At 39.7% G+C, this 10,682-nt stretch overlaps 2 protein-coding genes across 2 annotated transcripts in view; both read left to right on the top strand.

Annotated features, from left to right (window-relative positions):
* The window catches only part of LOC109968886 (adenylate cyclase type 6-like), a 33,956-nt gene extending 30,253 nt beyond the window's left edge, over positions 1-3,703 (top strand). The window contains exons 23-24 of the mRNA XM_020615446.1: positions 422-546; positions 1,761-3,703. Of these exons, the coding sequence (XP_020471102.1) occupies positions 422-546; positions 1,761-1,889 (254 nt within the window). The 3' untranslated portion in view covers positions 1,890-3,703. The remainder of the gene's footprint in view (positions 1-421; positions 547-1,760) is intronic.
* A 650-nt stretch (positions 3,704-4,353) lies between these two features.
* On the top strand, positions 4,354-10,680 carry galnt6 (UDP-N-acetyl-alpha-D-galactosamine:polypeptide N-acetylgalactosaminyltransferase 6 (GalNAc-T6); the record flags this gene model as incomplete). The annotated part of the gene is made up of 8 exons (XM_020615437.1): positions 4,354-4,621; positions 5,786-6,294; positions 6,823-6,995; positions 8,801-8,950; positions 10,004-10,238; positions 10,319-10,436; positions 10,541-10,589; positions 10,631-10,680. Coding segments are annotated over exons 2-8 (1,257 nt in total), but the record flags the coding sequence as incomplete, so codon positions are not given.
* Between the last annotated feature and the right edge of the window lie 2 nt (positions 10,681-10,682).

The following is a 10,682-nucleotide window of genomic DNA, read 5'->3' as shown; positions in this document are numbered from 1 at the left end:
ACCTCTGAGACTATCACAGTGCAGGTGCATTTATACGGAGACTTGATTACACACAGGTGGATTCTATTTATCATCCTTTGTCATTTAGGTCAACATTGGATCATTCAGAGATCCTCACTGAACTTCTGGAGAGAGTTTGCTGCACTGAAAGTAAAGGGGCTGAATAATTTTGCACGCCCAATTTTTCAGTTTTTTATTTGTTAAAAACGTTTGAAATATCCAATAAATTTCGTTCCACTTCATGATTGTGTCCCACTTGTTGTTGATTCTTCACAAAAAATTACAGTTTTATATCTTTATGTTTGAAGCCTGAAATGTGGCAAAAGGTCGCAAAGTTCAAGGGGGCCGAATACTTTCGCAAGGCACTGTATTAATATGGTGTAACTAATATAATGTAACATAGTCAGTTATTTGTTTTCAGGGTTGAATATGGGCCCCGTGGTAGCAGGGGTGATCGGAGCCAGGAAACCCCAGTATGATATATGGGGGAACACAGTGAATGTGGCCAGCCGTATGGACAGCACAGGAGTACCAGACTACATCCAGGTACTGCAGAGACCTAACTCCTCATCATTTTGTAACTTTATGTTCACAAGAGGCTGCAGTGGTAACTAGTCATTCCAACATTAAAGAGTGTGTCACTAATGTATATTCAGCTCTTGCACAAATTCTTCTGCTTTGTGAACAAAAATGTCCACACCACAGATAAATAACTTATAAGATCTTTATTGCCCTAAAGCACATAACAGTACAGATAGATATTGTTTGGGGTACAGATGTAATCAGTGCACAGTACATCAGTGCAATTAGTCCTTCAGTTTATGGATTTAGGTTGAGACAGCCGGTGTGTATGGGTGCCCTTGGGCAAGAATCCCTATCAGCACTGGATGTGCTGTTCTCTACTATAAATGGTTCTCTAAAGTCCCTCTGGAGGAGGGCAAAAAGCTAAATTTGAATCTCCTGCAGAGGCCGGGCAACTGCTCGTCCACTATAATATAATCTTTGATAGGCAAATCTTAAACACAAAAAGCAGGCATCACATGTTCCTCAAAGCAGCAGCAGACGAGGACAAGATTCCACAGTGGTATTTACCATCTTACTTACTGATGTATAATAGATATGAACACACATTTTGAAGCGTGTTAGTAACACCGAACTAATGTGCTGTAATTTTTCGGCCTCAACTGAGATCCAGCTGAAAAGGTTATAGTCAGAACAGTGCTGCCATCTGTTGTATAATTTGAGCTACTGCAAATCAAAATGCTTTGCAATACTCAGTATATAATTGACATTTGTCTTGACTAAATAACTCTAATGGTGAAGTGAATCTTAAAATAGTTTCATAGTTTTAAACAGATTAATTTTCTAGTGAAAAAATGTCAATCACAATTTCCCATGGTTTGAGGAGACATCTTCATATAGCATGTTGTGTCTGATTAATAATGCAAAATCAGAAGATATTTAGTCTGCAAAACAGAGAAAAGCAGCAAATCTTTACATTTGAAGTTGGAGTTAGTGAATATTTGCCATTCATGCTTGACGAATGACTTCCTGATTATTATCTAAATTTATTTTTGAACTATGGATTTATTTTAGTCAAATTTCATATTAAATGTACTTTTTAAACCTCTTATTTATACATGTTATTCCAGTTTGTATGTTATCCTTGCATCGTAGTGAAATCAGGACTGGCAGCATTTCTCCTGTGTATGGTTCTGTGTCTCACATCCTTGATGTCAAATGTCTGTGTCCTTTCTTAGGTGACCACAGACTTGTACCATGTGCTGGTCAACAACGGATACCAGCTGGACTGTCGAGGTGTTGTCAAGGTGAAGGGAAAGGGGGAGATGACCACTTACTTCCTCACCCGCGGCCCCCCTGGCACTTAATAACAGACTGGCTGACCGCAAAGGGACTCCCAAGACTGCATAGAGACTGAATGGTCAGCTTGGCACTGAGCACCAAAGCATGGTACAAATACACTGGGCACAGGAAATGACTAACAGAGACGGGCTCGGCCGGGCTGTATGTCGTCACATACTCAGATGCACACATGTAGGGGGTTTGAAGGATTTTACCCAAGCTGCTCGAGAGATCACAAAGCCCAGTTGCCTTAGGATGGAAGTGTCTGTGCTTGTGTTTATAAGCAATAGTACAAGTATTTCATCTGGAGTCGTTATTTATTTTCTGGCAGATGGATTTTTGTGATGACCTTGTACAAATAAGAATATATATATATACAACAAAACAAACCTATGTTACTTAAAGAAAATATGCAAGGACAAGATGAAGGATAAACATGACCAAAGAACAAATGTTTAATATGAACCACACGCTTATGATTCTGTTCAAAAGTACAGCAGGCTTATGTAGTTTATTCATCTTTTGACAGCAAGGGCCATCACTGTCATTGAACACTTGTTTTGTGGTGAGCTGTTTCATGAAAGAGAACACGCACGCACACATACACAGATAGAAAACTTTCACTACAACCTTGGCTTGGAATTCTGTTTTTTTATTTTTTTTTATTTGTGCGTTCCAGCCTGTGATGGGCTGCGGCCTGGACAGGAGCTGTTTGTGGTTCAATGAGATGGGTGATTGATTACTCGCTCCCTGCAGTGTATTTTTGGCTCAAGCCAACAACAAGATGAAACAAAGGAAGAACAGTTGTGTTAGCACCATGGTACTGAGGAGAGATTGTTAACTCTAATGAAGTGTTTTATATAAGTGTGTGTGTGAGTACAGTATGTATGGGTATTTGACTGTGGGTGTGAGCACATGTAACTGAATGCTGATTGTTATCCATAAAGGTGCATACTGTAACTTTTCACTGTGAGGTTTTTATGATACTGTATGACAGTGCTTTCTTAGAAAACTGGTTGCTGCAAGGCATGTTTTATATTCTTTGGGGTTGTCCGTTCTTAATTTCTTGTGTTACAATGATCATTTGAAGAGAAATATATCTACAATACTGCGCCTTTTACTGGACTGTGATTTTTTTTTTGACTGATTTCATTCCGACCTGTATATTTTGGATTGTGTTACAGACTGGTTTCCTGATAGCTTCAGGATTAACTGTATTTATCAGCTCACAAGTATTGCCTTGACATTATGCAGTTCCAAGGTCAGCTCACTTCATAGACCAATATTCATAACTTTGCATAACTTTATATCTGACACCACTAAATTGGTTGTATTTGGCACATGGAGGCTTGAGTCTCCCTATAATTAGCTGTTCAAAACAATAATCATATGAATGTATGTAATAAGGAATACGTTTGTCCACAATGGGACTGATACTGACAAAAACCACTCCTTAATTTGACTTTGGTACTGAAGGGGGAGCCAAATTACTTTACTAGAGGTCAGAATCATTGGAGTCCACTTTTAGTGCAAAGTGAAGGGACTACTTCTACATGAGCTTTAGTGCTTATATGCTAATTTTTCTGTCTGAGCCTAAAAATGTTGCCTTTATAGGCTACAAAATAATCCGTATTTTCGCTTGTCCCTGTCTGCCCCTAAAATGAAACATTAATTAAGCACTGTTGCATTTTCTTGAGTTTAAGTAATAGTGCAATGATTGATTTTATGATTTTCCCCTCCCATAAGAAATTAATAAATGGCTGCTTTTGCATTGTTTGTCTTTGTTTTGTTTGTTTTTTGTTGATTATCTTTCTCTATAGTAGCTAAAGAGAGTAAATTTTATTTTAAAAATAGTAACTAGGACATCACCTACTGAAACATATTTGATTACTGCTGTTTTAGAAAAGTCCAGTGAATAACTGGACATCAAACCCCAACAATGAACCAAAAATAGGAAATCCATTCTTCTTCTTTCAGTTTATTTCCCCTGCTTAATGGTGTTTTCTTTAATTTAGCTCTCATGTCAATCAGCGACCTGTAATCAAGGTTTCTCCCTCTGACAGTAACCTGAGAGACACTGCCTTCTCCTTTTTTGAATAACCCAGTCTAGAGTTGCAAGATGGTTATACAGGGGAGAGTATTTAATTGTTTGCACATGTATAATGCATTTCTTTTGAGGTATGGCGATGTTCACTTAACAGTACTCTGTGCTGAACGTTAATTAAGCAACATAAATTCCTCTAATCCCTGATTAAAAACGCCAGTGTCAGTGTAATGGGCTCATGATACAGGAACACGTGTCTGTGATATTCATTCATTTACACTGTGGTTTATGTATATCAAATAGCTTATATATTTTATTTTGTGCATAATTATCAGCACAGTAGGTTATTGTAAAATGTACAAAATGTTTTTAAAACATTTTGTTGTTTGAGTTTGTTTTATTTGGTAGTTATTTTGTGTCATTTTGTGATACTTTTATGACTTTTCAATACAGGAAGTCGTGCTCCGTTTGTAAAGGAACTGCCTTTAACGCACTGCGCGGATACGCACGCACGCGTCCAGCAGGGGACTCGCTTTAACTCATCCCTTCAACAAATGGCACCTGTTCGGTTCCAAGGAAAAGCCGAGAGGCCAGGGTCCTGTTGCATCCCGATTCATTCAACTTCATCCGACCGGAACGACTCTCCAAGCAAATAAAGAAATACTGAGACAATCGGAGCAGGTGTAGCCACGACTCCTGGGCAGTTTATTGTAGGTAAGCGGCGTCATTTTGAAGTAGTAGAAACCCTTTAACAGCGTCTCGATGTAACGTGTGAGACAGATTATCGGCTCGCTTATGTCTAATATGTGATTTATAGGAATAAGGAATGGGTTACGTGTCTGATGTTTGGGGTGAAATACATAGACTGAATGAAAGCAGGATATTTCTAACCAACTCTTCCTCTTTCATTTTGCTCATGGTTACTGCGTTTAGGTCTACAAGTTATAGTAATCAGCGTTTTTCTATTGGCCCTGCATTGTCTGCTTGTACTAGTTTGTTCGCGCAGGAGAGAAGCTTGAATATTTATTCATTTATAAAATGATAATCCTAACAAGCATCCTTGGTCCCTCCTGAAAATACTAAAAGTCGGACTATAGGGACCTGATGGTTTATCCAGATTTACAGGTCCACATACCACTGAAAGTTGTCCGACTACATATTCTTCTATTTCTTCCTGTGACCTACCTGTGTTTACCACAGCACTGGACTAACAGCTTATTAGACACAACTGTTGAGTGTACTGTTTCCCTTTTCTGCCACACCAAAGGAGTGTCCTCTTGAATCAATTATTAAGGAGGCTGGTTTAAGAATAGAGTAAATTAATTATGATCAAGTAAGAGTCTAATTAAAGGGCACAAATGTTCTTTGCTGTTTTTAAGGCTGAATGAAGTTACAGTCCTGTCATGCTCCAAGTAGCAAACTACTTCCTGTAGCAGGTGACATCATTACCAGTGAGGTGTCTACACCAGGTACTGCGTGTTGCTTAATAAGTGGCATAGCAAGTTGAGCCAGCAGTGTAGTGGCCTCTCTTACATGGGTTCTGGAGGACTATGACCAGAGCAGGTGAGTTCAGGGGTTTACTAACAGGTGTGGTATGTTTGTTCGCATTCCCCTCCCTGTTCTTTCTACGTGTCCTATGGAAACATTTCTTAAAGTGACAAAAATGGGATGGGTAAGGTTGACTAACACCTGCTGCTATGACATTTAACAAGACGCACAAACCAGTTCAAGGGAACTAATTCCTTGAATGTCCGGCAAGTAAGGGTAGGTAAGAATTAGAGTGAGATGGCTTTTGAAACCTTGTTTAAAACCTTCATTTACCTACACAAACATTTTGAAGCTTCTGGAGAAATGATTTTGTTTTCTCTGTTTTAACAGACTTAAGATCAACACCTTTTCTCAAATATGCGTATGTTTCTACGTCGGCGTATGTCCCCCCTGAAACTGGTATTCCTTGGGGGGGCTCTCTTCATGATGACTCTTGTGGTTCTCCAGAGGGATGTTGGCCCTTCATCTGCTAGGGACCCATGGTTTCAGGACCTGGTGGACAAGAAGGACAAGGTGATAGTCATGGTACGAGACGTCGTCAACAATATCAGCTTTCAGATTAGAGCTCCACAGCCACCACCATTACAGATGCAGCCCACCCAGAATGTCAACTGCCCAGCTGGATTCTATACTCAGGATGAACTCAAACCTCACCTGGAAAGACCACCACAGGACCCCAACAGCCCTGGGGCTGATGGGAAGGGTTTCATTAAAGACAACATGACCCCAGAGGAGGAGAAAGAGAAGGAGGAGGGCATGACACGGCACTGTTTCAACCAGTTTGCCTCTGACCGCATCTCACTCAGCCGTAGTCTTGGGGAAGACACGAGGGCTCCAGAGTAAGAACATGTTCTCAGAATAATCTGAAAAAGTTTAGACTAATCATTGTTTTACCAACAAATGTGCTGATGTTTACACAGCAGGTCAGATAGTACTATGCAAATCAATTGAGGTCATGCTCAGGCTGGTAAATAATTCACAATCATTTTCATATTGAGCTCACTGTTGTCTTGTAAAAACATGTAGCAGAGTCCTAATCCTTCTGTAAACGCAAACACTGAGGATAGAGTAGCAGTGTATACATGACAGTATCCATCGTAATTGAGACTGTTAATCGTTTTCCCTGTCGCACTCCTTTTAAGCTTTAAGGTATTTCTTTGTAGATCTAACAGGTGGCATTTAATCCAACTGGTTTATTTATTTTTACTCTCAGCTTTATAAAGCGTTACTGTGATAGCTTGAATATCTGAAAACCGGTCTGTTATGTGTCTCTGCATGACCTTGTGTGACTTTGATTTAATCAGATATTCCTCTCACTCTGTCATATTTCTTTGTCTCTGTATTCTGACATGGCCCAACTCACTCAGGTGCATTGAGAGAAAGTTTCGTCGTTGTCCTCCTCTGCCCACCACCAGTGTTATTATAGTCTTCCACAATGAAGCTTGGTCCACCCTCCTCAGGACGGTTTACAGCGTCTTATACACGTCTCCTGCTATCATGCTCAAAGAGATCATCTTGGTCGATGACGCCAGTACTGCAGGTGTGGAGAAATGCTGTCATGCACTAATGCAAAACATATTCTTAAGGTTCATCGACAGCAGAATGTACAGCAAGAGCCTTGTTTAGGAGTTGGGTGACAGAGAGGCCCTCGAGGTTTATCACTTTATTCATTCACACATAAATGAGGAACAAATTCGTAAGCTCAGTCGCTTTGCTGCCGAAAGACTTGTTGATTGATAGGTAGTTAAATGATTGTAAATAAAATTTCACAGACAAGCTGACTAGGTAGAGAACTGCCAGTTCTGCATTGCACAGATGAGAAAGTAGTACAGAAGAGCAGTTACCATACTCTTTATATTTCTAGCAATAGAAAAAAATGTTTCACAGTGAAGAGACATTTAACGAACATGAAAAAATGACTGGAGAGCTCCTGTGGTTTATTTCTTAAATATGATAAACTGTAGGAAGGGGACATTCACACAAGAGACAAGTTATCCTTTAATCAAATTGATCTTCATAGTTTTTAGGGCAGCAGGCCAGTCACTTATATGCATGGCTGAAAAAAAAAAAATCATACAGAAGGGTGTTGGCGTGGGATTTTCAGCAGTATGCAAACACAGTAGCGGGAACGTAGGGAGACCTTTATTTGCCATATGGGCAAAGAGGGAACAGAGTTAACAGTTGAATACAAATTTGAGCACTGAGTTTATAACCATGATAGAGCAGCTGTGATAAAAGAAGCCATATAAAACAATATGTTTTGCATTTTATATTCCAACTCGTTAAGTGACTTCACATGCAAAGTTTTTGCCAGATAACTGTTGGGAAATGTCACATATACATATAGTCTGTAAGTGTTGTCTATAAATTTTTTTATACTATAAAAGAAACATAATTTTCAGTTTTCATAAGACATTAATACTCAATGAAACAATACTACTGGTGCTGGCAACTAATATTCTAGCTGTCACATCATGTCAGTGAATTTGAGTGACTTTCAGTGCTTTAAAGTTGAATTACAGCAGCTGTACTTAAATTAGTAGAAAAACTTTTGTCCTCTAATGTATTAATAATTGATTGCCTTTCTATTTACAAGCTGTTCTTCTAACACAGTGAATAACAGTTGACACTAACTAGCCCAGCAGGATAAAAACACACATAAAAATGTTCTTAAGTCCTAATAATTTATGCGTACTACTGCAGTACAGTATTAGATACAGCATCTAGTGTGTATAAATAATTTTCAGTGGCCTGTTGGCTGAGCTTGAAATATTGTTTGTCAGTTATGTGTCCTAAAATAATTTGCCATTTCCCTCAGCAGTATTTGCATGTTTCCTACTGTACCAAACTTCCCTTTTTTGCTATCAGAGAAACGGCTTTCTGTAATAAGCTTTGTGACATGTGCATGGAAAATTCACTTCCACAGAAGCCTGAGACATGAGTAGCATGAATTGGGGTTATAAATGGTATTTGAAAGGAAGTGTGACCTAGTTTTACCAATAGTGTTTCCACTTCGTTGCTTTCCTTTTGGTTGTGGTCTCTGACTCTTCTCTGGGGCAGCGAGGTATTGTTATTAAATACTAGGCTGAAAACAATTGTTTCACTGACAACTTGTACGTCTGATGTCTCTTGCACCTCTTATATAACACCCAGCGTCAATATTTAGTGTGGTTCAAGGTGTGCTTTGTTCTACTTGTAACCAAATAGTAACTGTTCACACTGTACTGTACACTATGTCTCCATAGGTGAGGGCAAAAACCTCACCTATGGAGACATTTCCAGCTGGGCAACTTTTGTTTGAATTGAAGACAAGACGGGAATAGTAATGTTGTTTTATTCCTACAGAGCACCTAAAGAGCCAGCTGGAGGATTATGTACATCAACTGAAGATCGTCCGTGTAGTGCGGCAGCAGGAAAGGAAGGGTCTCATCACGGCCAGGATGCTGGGCGCCAGTGTTGCTCAGGGCGAAGTTCTCACATTTCTCGACGCACACTGTGAGAAAACACACTCAGAAATATTACCCAAACTACGGCTATGTTAAGCAGCTGTGTGTGGCTCAGTGTCTGTCAGTAGCACTGGTAGGGTTAGGGATTAATGAGTTGGAAAGCACAACAATCTTTATTTATGTAGCATCCTTCTAAGTAAATAAAGTGCTTCACAAAGTTAACTGATGATAAAACATACAAGGTAAAATGAAGTAGGCAGGGAAAAATTGAATACAATGACAGTAATATAAAATAATAATAAAGAGAATAAAAAACAGAAGAATAAAACCTTTGTTGAACACCTTAGAGGACAGGTGGGTTTTTAATTTTGTGCAGAGGGTGGCCAAATTTGGAGCAGATCTAATGGTATAAGGAAGACTGCTCCATAATCTGTGAAAGCCCTACCTCCCCAAGATTTAAGCCTAGTTCTCAGAACCTTTAAGAGCAGCTGATTTGAAGATCTCAAGGATCTTCCTAAGTTGTGAGGGTGAAGAAGCTCCAAGGTGAACAGCTTTAAAAACAAACAACAATAATAGAAAATCAGTCCTTTGGTGAACAGGGAACCAATGAAATGAAGCCAAAATAGGAGTAATATGTTCATGGAGTACCTGTGAGAAGATGAGCTGCAGCATTCTGAACCATCAGAAGTCTGGATAACAAACCTTGGGGAATGCCAGCATACAAAGCATTACAATAATCAATTCTAGTTGCTTTTAATCTTTACCAAAAAGTCACTTTATGCTACTACAAGAACGCATCTAATATTTCCAGTGATTCTCTGTTTTGTTTCATATTTTGGCTGATTTGTTTGTCTAATACAGTATTTCAGTTAGATTCAGCATTTCTGCCACTTTAGACACATTTTATTGCTTTTTCATCACTGGCAATACTGCTGCACAAACTGTACTTTGGACCAAAGCTGCTGCTATATGTAGTATAGTGGAGACAGCCAAGCTATGACCCCTTCATAACTCTCTGCACTGACTGTTGACAGTACCTTAATTTTTATGTCACAGAGACAGAAGGGAAATATGAGGTGATCTCTGTTTCTCCCTTATCTAGGTGAGTGTTTCCATGACTGGCTAGAACCCTTGCTGGCCCGCATTGTTGAAGAACCCACTGCTGTGGTTAGTCCAGAGATCAGCACCATTGACCTCAACACTTTTCAGTTCTGCAAGCCTGTGGCCACCAACCGCGCTGTTAACCGAGGTAACTTTGACTGGAGCCTGAGTTTTGGCTGGGAGGCGATCCCTGAGGATGCCCAGAAGCTGCGCAAGGATGAAACGTACCCTGTCAAGTAAGAAAACTCATGTTGGTTTCACGTAAAACATCCTGACTCAATTCAGTAGCTGAAGCTTTTGTTCCTGAAACTTTTAGAACACCTACTTTTGCTGGAGGTCTCTTCTCCATCTCAAAGAAGTACTTTGAACACATTGGAACATACGATGACAAGATGGAGATTTGGGGTGGTGAAAATGTGGAGATGTCTTTCAGGGTCAGACATTTTATCTGTACTCTTGAAGTTCTGCATGTTATGTAAGTGTCCCTCTTGTTATCAAGTTAGTCTCGATTGCTTCCTGTGTCAAATGTGATTAACAGGTATGGCAGTGTGGGGGTCAGCTGGAGATCATTCCTTGTTCTGTGGTAGGCCATGTCTACCGCATGAAGTTATTCCTTGTTCTGTGGTAGGCCATGTCTTCCGCACCAAGAGCCCCCACACCTTCCCCAAGGGCACAGAGGT

The sequence above is a fragment of the Monopterus albus genome, unplaced genomic scaffold, assembly GCF_001952655.1.
Source record: "Monopterus albus unplaced genomic scaffold, M_albus_1.0 scaffold6.1, whole genome shotgun sequence".
NCBI classification, from domain to species: domain Eukaryota; kingdom Metazoa; phylum Chordata; class Actinopteri; order Synbranchiformes; family Synbranchidae; genus Monopterus; species Monopterus albus.
The sequence above is the reverse complement of the archived record's forward strand: the minus strand, read 5'-3'. Positions and strand labels throughout refer to the sequence as shown.